Here is a 25,914-nt window from a genome sequence, read left to right as displayed (position 1 = left end):
CTGAGCCTAGGTAGGGTTGCGACATGTTGATCTTTCGAGTCCGGGCATGACCCAGGAAAGTCTGTCCGACCAGAGTTGATCAAGCGTGTTGGGAAATGTTGTGCATCCCTATAGGGATGAAATTAACTATTCGAATAGCCATGTCCACGGTAACAGGACGACTTGGAGTTCTATCCCGATTTAATACAACTAGAACTCTGACTCAACTTGAATGATTTGCTCAGAGATTTCTTTCCCGGAGGGAGTCGAGGAAGAATATTTGGGCACGACTTAATTAAATTTGTTGCAATAATATGACTAAATGTGTTATTGATCTACACTCTTCTAATGTTGCAAGACACTCAAGATGCTACTCTTTGATAGGACTAGGCCTTCCCTCTATTCTTGCATGCTAGAGTCGGTCCAGATATAACCCCATTCCTTTGATACTGATGCATACTTATCATAGTTCTGATGTCAGTCTTGCGAGTACTTTGGATGAGTGTTCACCGTTGCTTTGCTTTGCTCCCTCTTTTCCCCTTGATACGATTGCCGCGATGACATGATGGAGCTCCGGAGATGGCGTATCCCGTCGACAACGACTGCTACCCCGATGGTGTCTACTACTATGTGGATACCACTGACGACCAGGAGTAGTTCAGGAGGTTCCCAGGCAGGAGGACTCGCCTCTTTCATTCAATGTATCTTTTGTGCTATCCTTCTCTGAGGCTTAACTTGTTTTATATGCCTGTATTCAGATATTATTTGGTTCCGCTGACTCGTGTGTTTCTGAGCTTATGTATTCGACTCCTTGAGGCCCTTGGCTTGTAATATGAAGCTTGTATGACTTTTATTTGTGTCTAGAGTTATGTTGTGATATCTTCCTGTGAGTCCCTAATCTTGATCGTACGGATTTGCATGTATGATTAGCGTACGATTAAGCTGGGGACGTCACATCATGCTCTCGCGACCCTCCTCTCTTCCACGCGCGTCTCTCCTCTCCTCTGCCCGTGTCCCCCGTTTGGCCAGCTTCAGGCCCCAACCACCCCCATGTTCTCCTCTGCCTTTGTCTCAATTCCCATCGCCCACGGAGCCTGTCTAGAACACCTTCAAGCACGACCTCGAGGGCGTGGACTCCGGCTGCCGACGCTAGTCACGAGCATGCACGTCTGCCACCTCCATGGAGTACAGATGAGGAGGCACGCGATAGGGTGAGGGGTTGATTCCTTTTTTTCATTTTTGAAGGAGGATGTCTTTGTGAAATTACAGGGTCTGTTTTGTAAATCCTCCATCTAACACCGTCACATGTCAACCATTATGCCATGTCAGCTTTTGCGGGTCCAACCTGTCATAATCGAAATCAAATGGGCCATAACAGGTGATTAGTGTTATTTGCGAAAAAATAGCCTCGAAATTAGTGTTTTTGGCACAAAACTATAGACTTGTGGTTTCTGCAAACCTAGCCTCCAATGACGATGTTTTCTGCAATTAACTCACGAGCACGGGATGCAGCTGTGGGGTGGTCCCTTGGGAGCATGGACTCTTGCCAAGCCGAACTCGGCCTCGCGAATGGCTACACGACCTCCGGCGACACCTCCTTTTCGAGGAGCCAGCTTCCCATCTCACTGCTCACTATGGTTCAGTGATAATTGGTCTGGCGGCTTGATCGAGGCCAACAAGTAGAGAGCGAGGAAGCACCCATCTCGCTTGCTGCCCTTCTGATGATGTGCCTCCCTGCTGCGTAGGGTTGTTGCGCCGAGTTTTGACCAAACCTTCCTCGCCATGGTCGACCTCCTCCTACCTCCCAACCGCCGGTTCAACTGGCTTCACCATCGCCTGCGGTTGGTCTCCCAGTCCTCCGCCATAGCGCCTCATATAGCCTCCCCGTCCTCTGCCACGACGGGATCTCAAGTAAGGGGGACGATATGGTGCATCATCATATCGATTGGACCTCGTTGACGACCACAGAAAGAGTGAAAGCTAGAGGGCCTCGTGACATCGGGTTGGTGCACCTCCCGGCATGGGCGCCATCCTTTGGGGATCTTTCCAGTATTGTGGAGAGGAGGTTGTGGGAGGCCACATATTGTAAGGAGCCGGTGGAGGGCGATCAGGTGAAACACGACATCAAAGTTCTCAATATGTGCATGGGTGGGGTCTGTGGATCCGAAGAAAAGGACAGAAACAGAGAAGATGGGGCCGACAAAACGAATAGGCATAGAGGAATGAACGAAACGACGTGTCATGACCTATCATCATGACCGAGTAGAAATAAAAAAAATTATACTTGATCTAAAATTATCTTTTAACCAGATAGATACAACACCAGTCGCCGTGAGGATAGAGGCCGGCTCGGAGTCACTGGCCGGTGCCGTGAGTGTCGCGGCACCGGGAATTCACATTCTTATCAGGCGCGCCTTGCCGGCCGTATCGCTATCCGAGTCCGGCCATCCTACGCAGCGTGCTTTGCCGGCCGGCCGGCCGGGTGACCCATTCTCATCGAAACCATACGTGCCTGCAGGTCACAGGCTGCAGTCCGTAAAGTCTTCTCTGCGTACGAAAGAGTGCTGGATCTCAGGTATATATAGGGAGCATTTTGCATCTGTACTTGGCTCAGTCCTCTCCGGGATTTCAGCACCTGGCCAGTACAAGAAACTGGAGTCAGAAATCAGCAAGGTCGTTTGTACGAGCAAGGACCATGCCGCACCCCTGCACCATGTCGCTGGCAATGGCCCTGCTATGCTTGGCGACGATGTCCACTGGGTGCGGCGGGTGCACGGACGACGACAGGACGACGCTGCTGGACATCCGCGGCCACATCTTTTACGTACCACCTGAGGTGGACTGGAGCAGCAGAGATTGCTGCGAGTGGGACGGGGTGACCTGCAGCTCCCGCACAGGTCGTGTCACGGGCCTCGACCTGAGCATAATTAGGAATGTTGCCTTGGGGCGCATCAACGCCACTATGTTCCTTCCTTTACAAGAGCTGCGGAATCTGTCCCTGAGCCACCTTCAGATAGAAGGATGCACGCCCGACGCAGGTAATTCATGCATCCAGGCTCTCTACGCCTCGTATCTCCTTTTCGCAGTCTATATATGCTTTTACATACTCCTATGTTATAACTGTTTTCAATAAATTATGTTGTTCAGTTCATGAAAAGCATAACTTCTTTTTTTTCAAAACAAAAAATGAAAAGCATTTTATGTTCCTGAATCCCAATAAAAGTAAAGTTTTATAAAAGTTGAGTCAATATCCTAATTACAATTTTAAGACTTGGGTTGCGAAACTTGAACAATTTTGAAGGCAATTGAGAATAAGCAAAACCGAAGAAGGCTCTCCCCTTCTCCTCTCCCTCACGCGTTGCCCTGAGCGTGACCGAGAGGGAAACCTAGCCGTCACCGCCGGGCCTCCCTCCCTCCCTACTCTCCTCCTCCCTCGCCGCCCGCCTAAGGGGGCGACTGGGCGAAGCCCGGTCGTCGCTGGCGGCGGCGTGGCTCTTTCGTCTTCCCGTGCGGTGGCCTCGGCGCGGGTTGCGGCGGTCGGTTGGGGACGCGATGCTCGGCATCGGGCACGGCGGCGCGGCGGGTATCGGCGCTAACGTACGGCGACGGTGTGGGCTGGCGCGTGATTGGTGGCGAGCTGGTGGTGCGCGCTTGTCGACAAGGTGTGGGCACAGCTCCCAGATCTGGTCTGCACGCGGTGCTGGGAGTAGGCGCCCTTGGCTACGGCTGCCGCCTCCCGCCGGGGCTCTGCTGGCTGGGGTGGCGGCGCTGCAGTCTAGGTGTTGCAGGGCAGCGGGTGGTGATGGCGCGGCACATCCGAATCCGCCCCTGTCGTCGCGGGTTGCGGGCGGCCTGGGCCGTGGGCGGCCCTCTCGCCATAGCGCGGTGGTGAGGGGGCGGAATGACAACGGTGGAGGTGGGCGGTCCTCGTCTAGTCGGGCCCTTATGGCTGGACGGTGCCGCTCGAGCGGGAAGACCTCCCTATTGAGCTACATCGGCTGTGTCGGCGTGTCGATTTGGTTTCCCTCGTCGACTGGCGAGCGTTTGTGGATGGCCTCGCGGAGAGTTGTGCCTGCTCCATGGTGGGGTGTTCTTCGGGGAGATTGGTTGGAGGGATGAGTGGCCTCGATGCGGTCGTGTCACCTATCGCCGGCAAGGGGTGTGTCAGTCCGAATTCGTCCGCTCCCCTTTCTCCCCCGTTCCATAGCTGTGGGCGGGCAGCGCGGTTCTCCCAGCGGAGCGTCTGTGGGTGTATCTGTCGGTCGAGGGCCGTCAATTGGTCCAAAGTCGTGGCCTTTGTGTAGGTCTCGGGGTTCTCTGGCTGTAGGGCGGCAGCCCTGGCGGCGGGAGGCGCGGCGTTTGTGGACAGAGCGTGCGTCTTAGGTGCAGGCGGGCAACTATTGCCTCGCGGGTGGCGTGGTTGCGCGTGATTGCGGTGTTAGGGTGCGATGGTGGGGTGTGAGCGTCGGGGTACACCATTTGCCCAGTCCTTTGACTGGCCTACGGTGGCGGCGGTAGTTGACGTCGTACCCTTTCTAAAGGCTCCGCCGCGATGCTCCCCCTCATGTCATCTTGCTCCAGGTGAAAACCTGATTTTCACGGAAGGAGCAGTGGCGGCTATCCTTGGTCGTACCTTTCTTGGAGGCATCACTTTGGAGGCCTGACTTTGTTGTGTCTGATTCACCTCTTTATTGTTCTCGGTTGGGTGGTGTGTCGATGCCCGGCACCTCTATATTTTGCCTTGAATGTGTATGGTGTGTGCATTGTTCGGTCTTGCTTTATAATATAAAGCGGGAAAACCCTTTTTCTGTAAATAAGCAAAACTATAAGTTTTAGTCCCTCCATCTTAATAAAAAAACATTTTCTCACCACAATAAATCAGAACATGTATGTACTAACTAAGCGTTTTTTTACCTTTTTACGTGGAAGTGACTTAGCATACAAAAATGTCCATCATGAACCATTATCTATGTTGCCTCATCCATCTTGAACAACTATGAATATACACCATCCATATTAGACACCAAATTTTATGACATCATTTGTCGAAATGTATCTTTTTAATAAAGGGTGGATTTTATTGGTTTAGAATGGATTAAATATATTAAAATTTCGTCATTTGCAAGTGCTTGTTCTCAAGCATTCTATACACCATTAATATTTTTATAGATTTGAGAAGCCAGAGAAGATAGGACACCACACCCAGGACCGGACTATAAATTAGAATAGGAAATGCTCACAATTTAGGGTCTTATATGTTTTTTTTAGAAAAGGAAGGTTGCCTCCGGCCTCTGCATCAGCACGATGCATACGGCCCCTTTATTGCAAAAAATGAAAAGGTTTAAATAGTCTCCGAAAGTACAATAAATATGAGATAGAAAGTAAAAAGAGCCACATCCGGCGAAAATAGAAGTAGATGCCTATCCATCTATCCTATTACTGGACTGCCATCCACACCGGTTGAAGATATCCCGCGCTACCATCTCCCATCGGGTAGACCCAGTAACCAAAGGCTCCCTGGTGTCCGCAGGAGTGAGTAATGACCACGTACGGATCAAGGCCGCCGCTCTGTGAAGTACCTGCGGAAATTGTATATTGATACATCTGTTAAAAACCACATCATTCCTGCAATTACATATAGCCCAAAGAAGTGCACACACTCCTATACGAATTTGTTTTGCAATCGTCATGTCAACTCCATGAAGCCACGTTTCAAATAACGTGTCTATGCTATCTGGAGGCCTTATGTTAAAAGCTATATGAATTGTATGCCACATAAGTCTGGCAAGTGGACAAAGGAGAAAGAGGTGTGAAATATTCTCATTATTATCACATAAGCTACATTTAGTGGTACCCCCCCCCCCCAATTTCGTTTAGCCAAATTATCCTTAGTGAGGATCACCCTCTTGTGTACAAACCACATGAAGACTTTGATCCTTAAGTGAACTTTGACTTCCCAAATATTAATAGATTTAGGGATGATGGTACTGTCAATAAGATCTAGATACATTGATTTTACCGAATAAACCCCATTATTCGTAAGCTTCCAATGTAGCCTATCCGATTCATGTGATAATTGGACATCCATGAGTCTCCTCACCAAATGTAGCCAGTCATCCCAATGGTGCCCTATCACAGCTCTACGGAATTGGATATTTAAAGGACAAGATTGTAAGATCGTGGCAACATATGTCTCCTTACGTTGCACTATGTTATATAAGGCTGGATACTGGATAGCTAGAGGCATGTTCCCCAACCAGGTATCCTCCCGAAATCTTGTCCCCTCACCATTACCGACCATAAACTTAGTTCTGTGGAAAAACTCTGACCTTACTTTCATCAGCCCTTTCGAGAAGGGTGAGTCATTAGGTCTGACATTTACTTGAGCCAAAGTTTTAGAGTGTAGGTACTTATTACGTAAAATTTGTACCCACATACCCTCTGTCTCTACAGAAAGTCAAAATAACCACTTGCTCAGCAAACATCGATTCTTTACCTCTAAATTTTCAATTCCCAGTCCTCCCTGGTCTTTAGGCCTACAAATAATATCCCATTTAGATAATCTATATTTCCTGCAGTCCTCATCACTCTGCCAAAAGAATCTTGATCGGTAAAAATCCAATCTTTTGCGTACCCCTACTGGTATCTCAAAGAAGGATAAAAGGAACATCGACATTCTCGTCAAAACCGAATTTATGAGTATCAATCTTCCCCCATAAGATAAAAGCTTTCCTTTCTAGCAGCTTAATTTCTTTTCAAAGCGATCTTCGATGCACTTCCACTCGCTGTTAGAAAGTTTCTGGTGATGAATGGGTATGACTAAATATCTAAACGGTAGGTTTCCTAGTTCACAACCAAACAATTGTTTATAAGCGTTTTGTTCATCTTTGGCTTTCCCAAAACAAAACAGCTCACTCTTATGAAAATTAATTCTTAGACCTGACAACTGCTCAAACAGACAAAGTATTAGTTTCATATTTCTTGCTTTTGCTATATCATGTTCCAAGAACAAGATAGTATCATCAGCATATTGTAGAGTGGACACCCCATCATCCACCAGATGCGGCACGAGTCCCCCTACTTGGCCTTTCCGTTTAGCCCTTCCTATTAGAATTGCCAACGTATCAGCAACTATGTTAAATAGGATGGGTGACACTGGATCTCCTTGCCTGAGACCTTTAAGTGTTTGGAAAAAATGACCCATGTCGTCATTGATTTTAATTCCAACACTTCCTTTTTGTACAAAGGATTCAATATGCCTTCTCCATATTTCATCGAAACCTTTCATACGTAATGCCTGTTGTAGGAAAGGCCACTTGACCTTATCATATGCCTTCTCGAAATCGACTTTGAAGATTACTCCATCTAGTTTCTTCGAGTGGATTTCATGCAGTGTTTCATGAAGGACCACCACGCCCTCCATGATATTCCTGCCTGGCATGAATGTTGTTTGACTAGGTAGCACCACCTCATGTGCAATCTTCGTCAACCTATTCGTGCCTACTTTGGTCAAAATCTTGAAGCTTACATTCAAAAGGCAAATAGGTCTAAACTGCTCAATGCGCACCGCTCCTTCCTTCTTTGGCAACGGTGTCACTGTCCCATAGTTAAGATGGAATAGCTGCAGGTTTCCGTTGTATAAGTCTTGGAACATTGGTAACAAATCACGTTTGATAATATGCCAACATCTCTTATAAAACTCAGTCAGAAACCCATCCGGGCCTGGTGCCTTATTATTTTTCATTTGTGATATTGCTTCAAACACCTCTTTCTTCGTGAAAGGCTGGGATAATACCTCATTCTCGTCCGTCCCGAGCTGAGGTATGTCTCCAACAATATGCTCATTCATGGACACAAAATTATCCTCTGGAGCCCCGAATAACTTTTTATAATATTCTGAGATATATACTTTCAGATTCTCGTGCCCCACTATTGTACATTCATCTTGTTCCAACTGAACTATTCTTTTCTTTCTATGTTTACCATTAGCTATGAGATGGAAATATTGAGTGTTGTCATCTCCATGAATGACATGGCAAACTTTCGCTCGAAGTGCCCACTTCAACTCCTCTTCTCTTAGTAGTTGTTTGAGCTTTACTTCAGCCTCCGCTTTAAATGACCTCTCATTGTCATCTAAATGCGATTGTTCGTCCTTGATGTCCAGCGAATTTATAATTTCGAGAAGTCTCTGTTTCTCTTTCTTATAAATCCCACTCTCATGCTTGGCCCAACCCCTAAGGAATTGTTGCAGGTGCCTTATCTTATTTTGCCACCTCTCGACATTGGTATCCCCTTCCTTAACCAAATCCCATTCTCTGGCAATAATGTCTAGAAACCCTTCTCTTTCAAACCATCCTAATTCAAAAGAGAAAAGATTCTTATTCCCAATGTGTGTAGCTTCCCCTGAGTCTACAAACAAAGGCGTCTGATCCGAGATCGCTCTTGGTAGGGCGCGAACCGAGACGTTAGGGAATTTCTGCTCCCACTCCATGCTCGTGAGAACCTTGTCCAACTTCTCAAAAGTTGGATTAGGCAAGGAATTTTCCCAGGTAAATTTTCTCCCTGAAAGCTCAATCTCTTTTAAATTAAGGCTTTCGATGATAGAATTAAACATGAATGACCATCTGCCATCAAAGTTCTCATTATTTTTCTCATCTCACCTCCGGATGATATTAAAGTCACCATCCACTAAAATTGGCAGCCTCTCATCACCACATATTGGGACAAGGTCAGCCAAGAAGTCTCTCTTAAGCTCAGGTTGGGCAGCTCCATAGACTGCTACAAGAGCCCATTGGAAACCATCCACTTTGGATCGGACTCTAAACTTAACAGCAAAGTCTCCAAAGACCACATCTCGTACCTCGAGGGTATCACACCGCACCCCAAGCAAGATCCCACCGGATCTTCCCCTTGGTGGTAGACAGTGCCAATCAAAATCAGCCCCTCCCGATATCGTATTTAGGAATTGAGATGTAAAGTTATCTCTTCCTGTTTCCATTAATGCAACAAAGTCTAACTTCTGCTCAATGGTAATTTCAGCTATGAATCTTCTTTTAGCCAAGTCTGCTAGACCTCTGTTATTCCAGAAAATTCATTTCATGGTTCATCATAAAAAAATTAGTTGTCTTGAACCTAGCGCTACGACGCACCGCTGAAACAGGATAAATCTTTCTCTTCCAAGTCCTCTTGGGTCTATCCTGAACATCCGACTGGTCCTCATAACCAGTGAAATGATGCGTATTAGCATTCGATTGTGAAAGGGCCTCATACCCCTCCTCAATTAAATCATTTGGATCTTGTGGCATAATGGGAGATGGCACTAGATCCTGACATAAACATTCTAAAGCTCCCAACCCTAAATCATTTATATCATTATCATTCATTGGTTTAACAGCTACTATGTTTGTGACCATCTCAATTGCCCTCTCTGCCTTATATGAATGGTTTTATGGTTCATAATTCCCAAAAGAATTCCGGGTCTTATACGAAAGGTTTTATGGTTCACAATTTATGTCACACCCAATACCATATTCAGGATTCGAGATGAACCAATGCACAATTCTAATGTGTCCAAACGACATACATCTTTTCTTTTACTTGAACTCCTTAAGTGTTATTGAACTGTTTATGCTCATATGTTGAATTTTTTTTTTCTTGCAGGCTTTGAAGTATGGTCAAATTTGCGCAATCTAAAAATTCTGGATTTATCCGGTAGTACCGGATCATTGGAGAGTTCCATCCTATCCTTAACCAAAATTTTATCACTACGGTCCCTATTCCTCAACGGGAATCACTTCACTTCGAATGTGACAATACAACGTGAGTTTTTGGTTCTCTTGTAACGAACACTATTATTTATTTTCCTTAGTGATGTTTTTGTGTCAACCACATCTTCCAAATCATTTCTTATGGTTTGCCTTGTTGCTTATTGTATAGAACTCAGCATAATGAAGCTGCATACTCTTGATATAAGCAATAATGATATCCAAGGCTCCTTACCAACAGGTAAATGATGCATTTTATGTGTACGATACCGGGAATGTGGCATGGTGCATTAAGGACTAATTAAGACGTGTTTCCATTACAGATATTTGCAATATGAGAGGTCTTCAAGTGTTATATCTCGGGGGTAATGTTTTATCAGGAGAACTACCGCCATGCATGCAAAATCTAACTTCTCTCAGAGTTATCGAATTATCGAATAATAACGGATTAATAGTGAAGTTTCCCTCTCTTATCTTTGAAAATCTCACATCATTGGTGAAACTTTCACTCTTAAGTATCTCTCTTGAAGGAGTTCTCTCACTTAATTCCTTAAGAAGTCACAGCCAATTGACTCATCTAGAACTTGGAAGCACCGGTAGCCAATTTCAGGTGCAAACTGAAAATCCAGCAACACATATGTCAGCCCAGCTTCAGGTTCTAGTACTTCCAAATTGCAAACTTAATGGAAATTCATCTCTTATACCAAGTTTCTTGTTTCATCAACATGCACTAAAGTCAGTTGATATGTCTAACAACAACCTAAGTGGTTACTTCCCCTTATTTTTGATAGAGAATAATGTCAACCTATCACGCCTTGTTCTAAGAGGTAACTTATTTTCAGGTCCTTTTCTTCCATCCAAAGTACACACCAATTTGCTTTGGCTGGATGCATCTTACAATAGGCTAAACAAATTACCTGTGGACATCAACAACACGTTACCAAATCTAGAGTATCTAGCCTTATCAAGGAACTATTTCCAGGGCATCTTTCCTTCTGCCTTTAGCTACTTGGATAGTCTGCAATTCTTAGACTTGTCTTATAACAATTTCTCAGATAACATTGGGGCCGCTTTTTTTGGAAGTATGTCAAACATCACCGCATTGAAACTCTCTGGAAATCATTTCTATGGTTCATTCCCTCGGGACATAGTATTACCTTCCATTTTACATCTACTGGTAGATGATAATGAAATCACGGGGGAATTTTCCCAGATGATATGTGGCAGCCGATTTCTTATGACATTTGATGCTAGCAATAACAAGTTGACCGGCACTCTCCCTACCTGCATATCCTCATTCACGGAACTTTGCATTTTGAATTTAAGAGGGAACTCGCTGGTAGGCTCGATTTCGTCAGATGTATGCAACCTCAAAGTACTTACGCTTCTGGATGTTTCAAGAAACAACCTTTCTGGTCCGGTGCATTGCCTACCAGATGTGTATTATCTCCATATGAGTGAAAACCAATTTAATGGAACATTTCCAATTCCATTGTCGGCATCTAACATATATACAATGGATCTCCGAGAAAACCAATTCAGTGGTTGTCTTCCAAAGCTGATAATGGATTCCTTTCCCAAGTTAAAAGTATTGTTATTAAAACACAATACGTTCGAAGGGGCAGTTCCTTATGGTATATGCAAACTGAAGCATTTGCGTCTACTAGATCTTTCTCATAATAAGCTATCTGGACAACTGCCTTCATGCTTGCACGTTATGGGATCTGATGACACTTTATTTGACTTCCATCCTGATTTTGGAGATTTTCCGATCCTATTCAATGTCATAGGGCTACCAATCCAAGAGGAATTCATGACCAAGAATAGGGAGGATTATTATAAGGGAAACATACTCAACTATGTGACTGGACTTGATTTCTCTTCGAACCACTTGAAAGGATCCATTCATGAAAGTATAGGTAGCATGAAATGGTTAAGAGCATTGAATTTTTCAGACAATTACTTGGATGGATCAATACCACAATCCTTATCAAATTTAAGTGATCTCGAGAGCTTGGATCTCTCACACAACAACTTGGAAGGCCATATACCTTCAGAGCTAGTAGCATTACAGGCCCTTGAAGTGTTCTCAGTGGCACACAACAATCTGTCTGGTCCTACACCGGGAACAATGGGGCAGTTCCTCACATTTGATCAGAGCAGCTATGAAGGTAATCCAAATCTCTGTGGCCCACCGTTGCTAAAGAGTTGCTTTGTGGCGTCGGTTCCTGAGCTTGAAGAACGTGGAGCAGATGATGACAGAGTTGGTGATATAATTCTGTTTGGATGTTCAGCAATGTTTTACATGGTTGGTTTCTGGACGTCCTTGGGTGTGCTTTACTTCAAGACAAGCTGGCGATGGTCATGGTTTTCTGCCGTGGACAAGTTCAGCAATTTTGTAATCGTTAAGTTGGCTATATACACAAGAAAGAACCGAAGCACCAATTGACGTTTCCAGAGGGCAGAATAATCGTCATGTCATTACCTTTTTGTGAAACAAGTAGAGTACTTAAAAAGTTGTATGATTTGTTCTAAAATATTCTTAAATGTTAAGTTGTGTAATAAGAGCATCTCCAACAGGCGCGCTTCGTGCCGCGCCTAAAAAACGAGTTTGCCGCGCGTTGGTCGCCTGGTTTTGCGCGTCGCGCAGCGCTGGCTCCAACAGTCGCGCTATAATGCAGCGCGCGCGCCGCTCCAGCAGTGTCCAAAAATGCAGCGCGCGTACAATTTTTTTTAATAAATAGATTGCATTAAATAAAAAAGATACAAAGTTATTTTACATAGATAGCAACTAGATAGGTAGTTCGAAAATATAGATAGATAGTTCGGTGGTAGATAGTCCGATAAAAAAAAACTAATCCTAGTCGCTCCAGTCATCTGCACCACCATCATCGTCGGTGTCGTCGGAGGTTGACAGCCAGATGTCAAACCAATCGTTCATCTTCTTCAGTGAAGAAGGACCTCCCGCCTGCATTGACGAGGTCGGCATGCGCACACGCCAAAGCCTTCCGACGACGTCTGTCCAACCGCTCCTCGCGGCGCCGGCGCGTGTCCTCCTCGCGGCGCCGTTCCCAGTATTCCTGCTCATAGGCGACGTCTTCCGGATGGCGCCGGCGCCACTCCGTCATGACCCGCTCGTCCTCCTGGGCGACGAGGAGGCGGCGCTGCAGCGCAGTGTGCTCCGCACGGTCTTGTGCGGAGTTTAGACGAGGCGGCGGGGCCAGGTCTAACGCCTGCTGGAGCGTGCGGACGTCCGGGAAATTCATCTGCAGTCGCGGCCTGCCTAGGCGCCACGCCGCCGCGTCGAACGCGCGGGCGGCCTCGTGCGCCGTGTCGTAGGTGCCGAGGCTCAGCCGGAGATCGCCGGAGCGTATCTCGGCGTAGAACCCGCCGTTGGGGCGCTGGCGAACGCCGCGGTAGCCCGACGCAGAACGGCGGCGCGGCGGCATGGTGGCTCGTCGGCGGCGGCGGCGGCGCGAGAGGCAGAGAGAGCGCGGCGCGAGAGGGAGAGAGAACGCGGCGGCGGCGCGAGAGGCAGAGGGAGAGAGAACGCGGCGCGAGAGGCAGGGCAGCGCGCTGCCTTTTATGGGCGCGCGGGACGCGGCGCCGCAAAAATGGCGCGCGGGCTGCCGCCTTTTCGCACGCGCTAGCGGTTCCCGCGCGCGCGGTTTTCCCGCCGCCGCTGGAGCGCGCATTTCAGTCCCGCGCGGTAAACCGTCGTTTTTTAGCGCGCGCCCCTTTTTGCGCGGCTGTTGGAGATGCTCTAAGGCTGTGAGGTTCTCTTATATTTTGTTTGGATTGTAAATCCTAAGTTCTTTGGAACTGGTTAATGTGATGTCACTTAGATTGGAACAGGGTAATGCTTTTCCTAATGTTCGACTAAGCAGTGTTAAGTCACTTTGTTGACCACTCTTATCTGTATTGCTGCATGTACTGTAAAATTCTCAGTTGATAAAATACAGTGATTCATATTTATTTGATCAGCCAGTATATCTTTATAACAGCCGACCAGGATCCGAAAAAAGTTAGACATGGTATGATGAACATGGCCAAAACAAACAAAGGTTCAGAGAATCATGTCGACTCAGCGGCAACCGTCCTCAACTTTTCATCAGCTCATCATCCAAACCACCTTCTGTCTTGTCTTCACTGTCACGGTTCGGAAGCACGGACGCGAGCGCCTGCCACATTACACGTACAGTCTTCTCATCTCACCATACCGTTAACAATAGGCAAAAGTGCATCGCTCATCGAGTTGCAAAATAGTAAGAGATTGACCGTCTAACTTACCGTGTTCGCAAGGGTTTGTGTCAGCCGGTTGATATCTTTGGCAGGGACATCTCAATTTGGCTTAACAGCATGGGCATCCCTGCATGACTATCAGTGTGAGCTACAAGGAAAGGTTGGTAAGAAAGATTCATGCATGGTCCGTGCTCAAGGCAGCAACACTAACCTGTCCGATGCATGCTCATTTTCACTCAAAGTTGGCAAGACCTCTGTCTTGGAAAACAGGAGGCTGTGGTGGCTCACGCCGGCTATTCCTTGCTGCTCTAGAAACTCTATGTGCTGCCTCAGTGACTCATCCCTATATGTAAGTTACAGCACAGGAAAACATAATAAATGACTTGTGAAGCCAAATTAACAACATGGAATTGTCAGTTAAATGTTGCTATATATCAGGGATGATGTAAAACAACTCCCTCACCAGCTAACAAATTCAGCTGAAACTAGAAGATAGATTTGTGTTTGGCACTCCATATATGTCAAATGTCTACCAAACTCCAGGGGGACCTCAAGATTTTGATGCGTATGTCAAAACCAATTTCAGTAAAGCCATAGTGTTGACATCATCGTATTTTGTCAAATGAAAACAACTGTCTTACATGTCAAGCTGATGTTCATGCTCTTTTTGAAATTTCTTTTGTGAAGGTGAGATGTCAAAACCTTGTGCCGGCAGGCTAAGAAGCTCCTGAATGTCCTGAAGATGCATACACATGTAAGCTTATAACCCACTGTTTATATCCTCAATCCATGAAAATTTTGTTAAACATACGAGATAGCTGGAGATAGGTAGCTGGTTAGAGGTAGATAGAGGTAGGCTCACGGAGCTGATTCAAATTCGGTTTTAACTACCTAGCTTATCTCTCTTACTTCTTCTTCACCAAGTTGTATCTCCAACAAACTTTGTATGCGTGATCAGGCTTGCCAACTGCCAATATAACATGCACCTGTCTCCCTCGATAGGATAAGACGTTTCCGCCAATGCACATGGTAATCAAAGCGTTCCTACTTCCCATCTAAGCTTCCCTCGATTGCATCTATGCCTAGCCATGCCTTCCTCCTCCGGTGCCTTCCAACCTAGCCTCAATGACCAGGTCATCGAGAAGCTCTCCTGCACGAACCACATGCTATGGCGCATGCAGATCATGCCGCAACTGCGTGGTGCCGGTGTCTTCCGCTATGTCGATGGCACCTCGCCGGAACCAGCGAGGCTCCTCACCACCAAGGACAAGGATGGCAAGGAGACCTCCGAGCCCAATCCTCTCCACCCTCTTTGAGTCCAGGAGGATTGGCAGGTCCTCGGCTACCTGCTGAACAACCTCTCCAAAGAGGTACACGTCACGGTGACCACGATCACCACGGCGCACGCGCTCTGGATGACGCTGGCGACCATGTACTCGTCGCACTCGCTGAGCCGCGTCAACAACATCCATACTTCGCTCATCAATGAGCAGAAGAGAAACCAATATGTTGCCTCCTACTTCGCCTTCATGAGCGGTCTTGCCGACGAATTGGCAGCGGCTGGAAAACCAATCCAGGATGATGAGCTGATTTTGTACATCCTCCATGGGTTGGACCTTAATTACCAGCCCCCGGTCTCCTCCCTCGATGCCTGTGTGACTCCCATCTCCCTCGGCGAGCTCTTCTCCATGCTTGGCAATATCGATCAGAGGATGGTGCAGTTTCACGGTGTGAGCGTCGGGGGCTTCAAGTCCTCTGCAAACACTGCATCCCGCGGGCATGGCGGCGGCTCTCGCTCGCATGGTCCTTCCCGCGAAAAGGGGCGGTCCGACAGCAACGGGAGCGGGGGCGGACAAGGATGCGGCGGTGGCTCCAGCAACAGGGGACGCCGCGGTGGCGGCACTCGCAAGTCTTGCCCGGATACCCCATGTTATCAGATCTTGTTAAACCAGGCCACATCGCGAAGGACTACTGGTACCGCTATTAAGAAGATAAGGACTCCTCCCAAGACGATGACAAGGTTGTCGCCGCTGCTGATGGCTCCTATGGGATCGACACCAATTGGTATGTTGACAGTGGTGCCACGAGCCATATCACCAGCGAGCTGGGGAAGGTAACCATGAAGGACAAGTATCGTGGAAAAGATCAGATCCACGTCGTCAGTGGAGAAGGTATGAAAATACGTCACATTTGTCATTCAAGTTTTAGTATCCCTTATCATAAACTTCACTTCAAGAAAATTCTTTTGTGATGTGTTTGTTGGGATCCAATGAATTATGAGTTTATGATCGGATCTATGAAATTATATTCATGCTTTATTATTATAGCCTCGTATTTCTTCTCCGATATTTGGTTTTGTCTGGCCAATTTGGTCTTTTATCTTCCAATGAGAAGAGGTGCTTTGTGATGGATTCTATCTTGCGGTGCTCAATCTCAGTGGCAGAAAGAAAATGAGACGCATGTATCATTGCTATAAAGGATAAAAACGACGGGGTCTATTTCTACATGAATAGATCTTGTCTACATCATGTCATCGTTCTTAAGACATTACTCCATTTCTACATGAACTCAATACACTAGATGCATGTTGAACAATGGTCGATGTGTGGAGTAATAGAAGTAGATGCAGGCAGAAGTCCGTCTACTTGTCTTGGACGTGATGTCTATATACATAATAATTATCTTGGATATTGCCATAATTATTTGTTATTCTATTAATTGCCCAACAGTAATTTGTCTACCCACCGTCTGCTATTTTCTTCAGAGAAGCCACTAGTGGAACCTACGACCCCCGGATCTACTTCACATCATCTATTTGCAATCTCTACTTTGCTATTCACGTTTCTATTTTATTTGCTCTTTTATTTTCAGATCTATACCATCAAAAAATCCAAAAATATATTGCTACGTTTTATTCGCTATCACTCTTATTTGCATCTATCAATCTATCTTTACTTTACCCCACGAGGGATTGACAACCCCTACACGTGTTAGGGTTGCGAGGATTTTTGCTATTTGTGTGTCGGTGCCGCTTACATAGTCTTGATGATCTTCTTACTAAATGAACACCCTGGTTTCATAACTGAGAAAAATACTTATCATCGATGTGCTACATCAGCCTTAAAAATTGAAGGAAAACCTACGCAAATTAATGAGGAGTCAGATTGTTACAATTCGTGGGGTGCTCCTAGTCAGGGCTCTCAGCACCGGTTTGCGTACTAGCACTCGAAGGGGGACACTACTGGGTCGGCCAACAAAACTACCGATCAACATACAAGACGCTCGAACCAGATGACAGGCGCTCGCTCACTCGCTCTTTTCTATAGTAGTCCGCTCGTTCCCGTGTGCTGCTTCAGTTTGTCTAGAAAAACTGGTTGGCTGGCTGATCATCTAACGGTTGCCCGTTGACTTTTGAAAATAAGTTCATAAAAGTTTTAAAAATGTAAATCTGAAGAAAAAAATCACAATTTTAAAAAGAGTTCATTGAATTTGAAAACAAATTTATTGAATTTGAAAAAGTTCATCGTATTTGAAAAAAGTTCATCGATATTGAATTTTTTTCACAAAGTTTGGAAAAAAAAAGTTCATCAAATTCAAACAAAATGATCATCTAATTCATGAAAAGTACATCAAATTTGAAAAAGTTCATGAAAATTCAAAAATCTTCATGTATTTTAAAAAAGGTTCATCGATTTGGATTTTTTAATCTAATTTCAAAGAAGATCATCAATTCAAAGAAACTTGCACGTGTTTGCGAACAATTTATTAAACCAGGAAAAAAACAGAAAACAAAAAAAGGGAAAAGGGAAAGAAATGAATGAAAGAGAAGAAAAGTTAAGGGTTACCAGATCCACTTGGGTGGCTTGGTGGTTGCACCATCATCCCGCTTTTAGGGAAATCGCTGATTCAACGCGGGACCGCTTCAGGCGTCCGATTGCAAAAATGCTAGTAACAGACGTCTGAATCATCAAATAGGGTTCGCCCAATTCGTGATGTTTTTATTGGGATATCTGACGGTTATTTCTGCTTTAATCCGACGGCATGGGAGGCTATCGATCTTTTCAATTTATCTAACGATACACGTGTAGAGACAAGTGTATGCGGTGTATATAAGCGTTTACGTCTGTATTATGTTAAAAAAATACTTCATCCGTTTCAAAATATAAGACCTTTTAGGTATTTTACTATAAGACTACATACGGAGCAAAATGAGTGAATCTATACTCTAAAATATGTCTATGTACATCCGTATGTAGTTTATAGTACAATCTCTAAAAGGTCTTATATTTAGGAACGGAGGGAGTACTCGGTTGTAGATGCATGCTATGTTGATGGTAGATTTCCTATCCGTAAAAGGGGAAAAAAAAAAAAAAAAGATAGCTTCCCTGCTATATATACGTACGTGCGTGCACGATGCACCGGCAAGAGTTCAAAATCCAAGTCCGACTCATGCTCTGCTCTTTCGGTACAGATATAAACGGTGGTGGTGATACGTTGGCAGGGCCACGGAGCAAAATACACGAGGCTTTGGCCTCCGGTGGATCTCTTGATCGTGAGCGCGTGGCGAAGGCTATGGCCCCTCTCCTCACAAACGAACATCCTCTTGTCAGAAAGATCTCCAATCCCCCGCCGCCCCTCCGAGCCATGGCCGGCCATCACCAAAGCAGGGGGGAGCTCCCCGATCCGCCGCGGTCTCCGCCACCGTATGAAAGCGCCCACCTCTCCGTCGCTTCTCTGTTCCTGTTCTACGGGCCGAGATAGGGCCGATTTCTGTTCGATCCTTGGGGAGGGAGTCGGAGTGTACTAATTTTTAGCCATCTGGGTTTAGCGTGATCCAGCACCTCTCCGCTTTAGTTTTTCGCTGGAGTTCCTCTTTGGGCTCCCCCCTGCGCATCCATCCATTGTCGTGTCAACTGAAACCTGACGAACTGGGTTTTGTCTGTTTGGAATGGAATAAATAGAGCAGTGGCGGACTTAGAATCCGAGTACTATTGGGGGTTCCAACTTCAGTGAATCGCTACAAATTTTATGATAACTATGCTCAGGTAGTAGTATCAATCAAGTAGTATAATTTAATCAGAACATAATGACAAATCTCACAAATGGTCCCATATAAGTAGAATTTAGTCATGTAGTATTAACTAGTACTCCAGCAAATACAGTCTGTGTATTTGGTATTTTTTGATATACAGGTAGTTCTTTTTAAAATACAGTCTGATTCAAGTTGTCCATAATAGTGTGCTATTCATCTCCTAACATATAAGTACACACCGTTCCACTCCTTGAGCCTGTTTGTTCCTCTTCACTCTTCAGGTTACCAGATTCGTTGGCAGTGCCCACCAATGCAGAAGCTCTGCGAGAGCCAGATCCAGATGTCTCTTCCTTGGATCAGTTGTTTGACAGCACGTCATTGAAGGAATCGTCTGTCAATGCCAGTTCCTCTTCCTCTCTGCAGGCGGTGGCAGTAGCTCATGATGACACCATTGTTGTCTCGCCACCACCGGGCTGCTTGTCTCCTGGGCCACCCATTACATCGCGGAGACCTTACAATTGGGCTAAAACATTTATCATCAGAACTGACCGTGGGGGATCTTATCATATATATCCTTATATTGGTGGGCCCTTTCAGAGCTTACATTAAGTTGATATTGCTATCAATCGCCATCTTGATGACCTGCAGGATAAGAACGTGTAAAGTTCTCCTATTCTATGCATTCACATTTACAATTGATTATGTTCAAAAAACTAGACTGCCATATACTTCTGTGAGTAGACCACAAAAAAATGCAGTTTCTACAGCAGGAATCATGGAAGGAACAATCTGTAGGAAAGCTGAAAAGTTGGTTAAATTCCTTCTGTCGGATCTGTTGAGGTCAAGGAAACATTTTTGTAACTGTATTTAGAGTTCTAGCGTAGCTGAAAAGAAACATGTTATATATGCTACCACTTTGTGTGCTAAAATTTTATAGAATACGAAAAACCACATGACTTGTAAATCTTGTATTATTGGTTAACTTGTAGTCAGGCTCGCCCACATAGCTCTGTTTCCTCAGGTAAACAATGAGGATAGCGAGAATAACAAGTTCCTTTCACTGGTTCACAACTGTGAGGTGAATGCACACTAAGTTGGAGATCTGGAAACAAATGATGGATGCTGTTTTTTTCTTAACTAGCATGGTGGCGCTCAGAATTGAGGCATCTTTTTTTAGTGTGTTGGAAATGACCAGTAAATAAATTTATCGCTCAATAGATCTTACTACAAGTAACTTTGCCACTCCCGACTCCACACACACTGTAAGACATCTCCAAATGGAGAGCCCAAAACTGAGTGCTAGGGCCAGATTCATTTATTTTTCCAGTAAGTTGAAAGTGACCGAGAAATAAATTTATTCTTCCATAAATCTTGGTATAAAGAACTCCGCTACTCTCACCTTTACTGCTTCACACACACTTTAATAGCATCTCCAAATGGGGCACCTAAATGGCTAAAAGTGAATGCTAGGCTCAAATCCCATTCGCGTTTATCTTGTTTTACATTTATTCCCTAGTCCCAACCTGAATCCTGGCATTGATGCTTAAATTGGAGCTCGACGCTCAAGTGAATTCTTAGTGCCTTTTAGTTTTGTATAAGCACCCCTAGAATATTAGTTTGCATTGCAGCTGTGATGCTTACGTTGAGACTTTGCAGGTGGCCTAATGTACCTCCATAGTGACTTTGGACACTTGAGAATTTATTTTCTTCTCAGTTTTAGTCAAGTTTTACGAGTGAGGATCGATCATCTGTTTCTTCATGTCGCTCAAGAACTAATTGAGAGATGTCTCACAGAGAACAAGATGCATGCATTTTTCAATCTTCACAGAACTTGGTGTCTAAAAAGAACCCCATATTGCACTTTTAATATATAGAAGATACACTGAGAACTTAGGCATGTAAAAAGTCCAGTGTAGTTTAGTTTTTGCTGATCACTAATATAATTATTACTACCATGAGCTAACTGAAGAGACTTGGCAGCTGTTTGATGCCTATTTAAAACTAAATTCACCCTAACCGTATTCTGACCTAGAACGTTGAGACAGTACTTTGTATTACTTTGCATTCTCCATTTTTCAGGAAGTACAATACAATCTACTTATCAAATAGAATGCTTTGACCTTAACTAGGTGCTTAGAAGAGATGTCCTGGACAGAGAGAGTTACAAGGCGGGCTCTTTACCGGCCTGATGGCACAAGAAAGAAGCTTTCAAAGTCGTCATTAGAACCGGAAAGGCTTAAGCATACACGCCTATTAGTTGAAGCTCTACTGGACAAATATAACGATGACCACAATCGTTTGGGGGTTTGTCTCTCTCCCTCCCACCCACCCTCACTCTCTTTGTTATCTTACTCATGTAGCAGTTACTGATACAACTCATCCTTCTTGTTTTAGAATCTTGCGTATGAACTCAAAGATATTGTGTGCATCCAATCAGTCTGTGAGGGCAGCTCTCAGAAACATGATTGGTACTATCATCTCAATTTCACTGCAAGGACTGAAGGAGATGATGAATTTCACAGTGGCACCGACAATCTGTTCTTTGCGGAAGTCACACGTCTTGGAGGACCATATAAAGATTTTGCGCTCAGCTGTTTCTACATGCTTAAACCTAATGATAATGGTATTATATACCCTCCCTTAGATACATGTTGTCGTCACTATGCTAACTTGAACTTTGATGTTGGTTGTAATTGTAAATGTGTTCCTAAATCGCACTGTTTAGTTGCCCATTTGTTATGTTCTGCTTCATTCATCCATTATACTTCACAATTTAAATATATCAAGGTGCTCAACCAAGCATAGGTCCTTATTGCGCACAACTTTTTATCTTTCAGTTATTCAGTTAGTGTTATGTATTTGTGTCGCTTTGCTATTTGTTAGTTAAAATGACATGTCTCCTCTTGTCTCCTTTTTTTAAAAATAAAGGTCAGTGTCGTGGTTGTACACATAATAAAAGGGTTGACCTGAAGCACCCTAATAATGCTTATGAGTACACCGGTGGCCACTTGGATCCCTATTTGCCATATGGTGGTGACACTGCAATACAGGACAACGGCCCTGATAAGAATGTATGGTGTTCTATTTTTTGGTGCGGGTTCAATTCAACATTTTGTGGCTTCACTGTTTCTTACATGTCTCGCTCCTCTTTTTCCAGTTGGGTCCTGAGGAGGAGGAGGCTATGCTGCAAGCCAAGGAGGAGGCTAGGCTAAAACGTATATACAAGGTAATACTACGGTATATCTTTTTGGGGTATTACCATTCGTGGTGGTATGGTTTATTACTTGACTATATTATGCTTGTGCTTTTATTCATTTCAGTGCCTTGATGATCCAAAGTTTTTGGAGAAAATGAGAAGGCGTTTCAAAGATGATCCGCGTGCCGAAGCTTTTTTTCAGCCCCAAAAAAGACCAGATCCTCAGCATGGTACACCTTTGGCAGACGCGCAGTAGAAAGCTGATGTAGCTCCAGCTACTTAGGGCATGTACAATGGTTCTATCTTAAAAATGCCATGTAGGACAAATGATGAGATGATTTCTTAGCATAATATGTCTCATCACGTTTTTAGAAATAGCTAGTTATTAAAGATAAGCCTAAGAGATGACCCATTGTAGACATGTTTTTTTGCCATCTCTAAATTACATGCAAAACTTAAGATATGGCTATCTTACCAACCATTGTATATGCCCTTATTTGTCTCGTGCTAATTTATATGTTTTGTTGTTAGGAACCCTGTAATGTTCTTACCAAGTTTGACAGTGAAGTTGACTTTGTTATTTCCTGTCTATATATAAGACACTATGGAGAAAGGGCAATTTAAACCTAGTAAAAACTATTAATTAAGTTTTTTTTCCTGTCTATATATAAGGCACTAAGAGAGAAAGGGAAATTTAAACCTAGTAAAAACTATTAAATAAGGTTTTTTATTTCCTGTCTATATATAAGACATTAAGAGAGAAAGGGCAATTTAAACCTAGTAAAAACTATTAATTTCCTGTCTATTAATTAAGTTGGTTGCTTGGTTAATTGGTGGAAAACCGAGTAAAAACTAGTACAAACACGCCTTAACAAGGCACCACCGCCCTACATGGTCAGTTACAAACTGGACACCCACAGTTAGAAGATGCATTATACTCCCTTCAGAGTAGGGTGTTTTGGTGACCGAACTCTATGGAGCCTTTTGTTTTTGAAAAATTTAAAATTGAAATTTTTCGACTTCAAAAAAATCTGAAAAAAATATGCAACTATATAAGGACGAAATGTATGTATATGTAAAAATTCAGGATAAAATACCTTTAATGCGATCTGTATAAAAAAGACAAATTTCTGGACTTCCTAATTTTGTTCAGATTTTTTTGAATTGTAAAAATATGAATTTTGATGAATTTTGGGTTTTTCGAAAACCGGGCTTCATGGAGGCCGAGATCCAAAAGTTTTTTTCGCCCCCTTCAATGCTTTGAAGTAAGACTGAGTATATAAAAATTATGAAGATAAACAATATCAAAACAGTATATTCACCATTGAATATATTACCATTATTTATTTAATATTGTATGATTGCTAATATTTTCTTCTACATATTTGATTAAATATTAAAATTATACGACATCTGTTTGAAGATGAAAAACGGCCATCATATCACCCCCACTGTCACCTCACCTGGCACCATAAAACTCAAGAGAGGTGGTAAGTTCGGGTTAGTCAATAAATAATAATAAATGCTTCACCTTGTTGTATAAATATTACTACAATCAGCGTATCATAATTTTCCCTTGACAACATGATAGTATTGCAATAGCTATGGTAAAGGATGCAATTAGTCTCTTTTAATGAAGGAGGAACTGAAAACTATGCAATCCTATAATAAATACAACTGATACACAAGAATCTGCTCAAACGGAACAACATGTAGAAGATAATTATTAAGCAGTACCTACAGACCTCAGAAAATTCCCAAGAAATCACAAAAAATACTAGACAAACATGGTTCTGCCGTGTAAAAATTTCAGCTCAATATCATTCTCTAGTAAGCTGTGGCAAGCAAAACACCACAGTAAACACTATGAAATCTAGTCAATGAAAGCACTTGCATAACTTCACTCTATTAAATGTAATCATAGTTTTGCTACATGCTGCTTTCAGAATCAGCTTACCAGGATCAGATGCTCCCTAACCCTGTCCCAGAGATTCAAAGGACTAACGGGAATCGTGGTTCTCTTACTGATCCTCAGAGTCGAAAACTTGCTTGATTTTGACTTCATGGACCCACCCCTCAGGAGAATATCCTCGACTCCATGTACCATCTCTGGGTATTGCTTTGAACAATGTTGGTGGCCTTGCAGAGATAGGTTTGAAGATGGTGGAGTTCCCGTTGGACTTGAGTCTAGCAAAGATGCTTCTCATGGGGGAGAAGATGTAGTGCGATGAAGTATTGACCATTGTATGCATGCTCTATGTGCCCTCAGTTCTCTTCTGGGCAGAAGATCGAGCAGAGGAAGAGCACGCCGAAAGAGAAAAAAAATTTGTTTGTCCCAGAGTCTCATCACCTAACACTCCTGAATGTATACTTCCAATGGAAGTCAACCCAATATCGAGGAGACTGCTGCAATGACCATTTCATCCATGTTAAGGGTCTCCATGAGGCTTGGGAAGTGAGATCTCAATTGCTGAAAGCCCTGAAGATCCCACTGACATCATGCCATATGGAACAGAACCTGGTGAGGAAGGCTGAAGGCTTATCTGCCACGCGTACTTCCATAACTCTGCAAGGTTGAAGGGCATCGGAGAGTATGTCAACTGCCGGATTGGGATGCCATGCCACCTGCATCCCAGCAGCGCTCTCTATGGTATCGGCTAAACCCCAACCGAGGAGTATATGCAGCGTGTCAGCGCAGAGGATCCACACAATGTCTGGCAGAGCTGGGTCCTATGTTTTTCTCTGTGAAAGACACCGGCACCTCCCTGCTTGACCACAAGAAGAGGCAGAAGGAGGAGAAGACGGACATGGAAGAGATGGAGAAGCTGAGGCTGGAACAACCGAGGCCTACTGAGTCTTCCTCACTGCCATAACTGCAATGGGTCAATAATCAAGTGTGAGTTTCCTTATTCATTCTCTCTTCTCTTTCGAAAAACATTTATCCATCTCATAGCTCAAAGCCTCAAATGGGATATCACATATCAGTTGCGCACGGCCTCGCTCCAGATCCGAACTGTAAAGCTGTAGAGACGCGAGGGGCCCAGGAGGCGGTTACTGGACGCAGGCCACCTTACACTGCCGGCGCGGTGAGCAGGAGGTCAGCATCAAGGTGTCGATTGAGCCTGAGGTCGACGCCTTGCTACTGAACTTCGCCCACAGTTGGAGCTGGACACCGAGCTTCGCTGGTCGTACACGCTGTCATGGAGGAGCTGCGCTGCTGCTTGCTGGACCTCGGGGTGAGTAATCAGATAAGCATGCCTGCTCCTTTGAAATATCTGCATGTGCAGAACAGCAAATGATTCATTTAACACCAACAGTCCGACACATCCCTGATATAGCTCCTAGCTTAGTATTATCTTCGTCAGCAGCATTAGTTCATTTCTTCCTATTTATTTAGGACCATCAACGTGAGAGAATTCTTTCTACAAAAAGCGGGAGAATCTTTCCAGTTGGTAATCTTTTGAATTTGACACTGTTAGTCAGCCTTTAAGTTCAAAATATTGAGAAAGTCGGAGCAGTATAAGATTAGTTTGTGACTGGAGTGTTTCCAGATTAACAGTCTCTACTAGTGAACTTTCTGAAACATCCATTAAAATGTATTGCAGTAAGACACAAGTACAATAAACCAAACTTAATTGTAATTGACAGGAAGAACTATGGAAGAAGAGATAATAAATTAAACAAAGCCTTCTTGTAAAATC

General features: G+C 44.3%; 2 protein-coding genes across 2 annotated transcripts; both read left to right on the top strand.

Moving 5' to 3' along the window:
• Positions 1 to 2,704: 2,704 nt before the first annotated feature.
• On the top strand, positions 2,705 to 12,192 carry LOC123407140 (receptor-like protein 15). The gene is made up of 4 exons (XM_045100208.1): positions 2,705 to 3,017; positions 9,640 to 9,798; positions 9,916 to 9,984; positions 10,067 to 12,192. The coding sequence occupies exons 1-4, from the start codon at positions 2,705 to 2,707 to the stop codon at positions 12,190 to 12,192; spliced, it is 2,667 nt and encodes an 888-aa protein (XP_044956143.1).
• Positions 12,193 to 19,299: 7,107 nt separating this feature from the next.
• On the top strand, positions 19,300 to 22,793 carry LOC123411207. Its single transcript, XM_045104151.1, has 6 exons — positions 19,300 to 19,676; positions 21,147 to 21,321; positions 21,412 to 21,640; positions 21,946 to 22,088; positions 22,175 to 22,243; positions 22,338 to 22,793. The coding sequence occupies exons 2-6, from the start codon at positions 21,160 to 21,162 to the stop codon at positions 22,467 to 22,469; spliced, it is 735 nt and encodes a 244-aa protein (XP_044960086.1). The 5' UTR covers positions 19,300 to 19,676; positions 21,147 to 21,159; the 3' UTR covers positions 22,470 to 22,793.
• Positions 22,794 to 25,914: the final 3,121 nt, after the last annotated feature.

This window comes from Hordeum vulgare, chromosome 7H, assembly GCF_904849725.1.
Source record: "Hordeum vulgare subsp. vulgare chromosome 7H, MorexV3_pseudomolecules_assembly, whole genome shotgun sequence".
Taxonomy (NCBI): Eukaryota; Viridiplantae; Streptophyta; class Magnoliopsida; order Poales; family Poaceae; genus Hordeum; species Hordeum vulgare.
The sequence above is the reverse complement of the archived record's forward strand: the minus strand, read 5'-3'. Positions and strand labels throughout refer to the sequence as shown.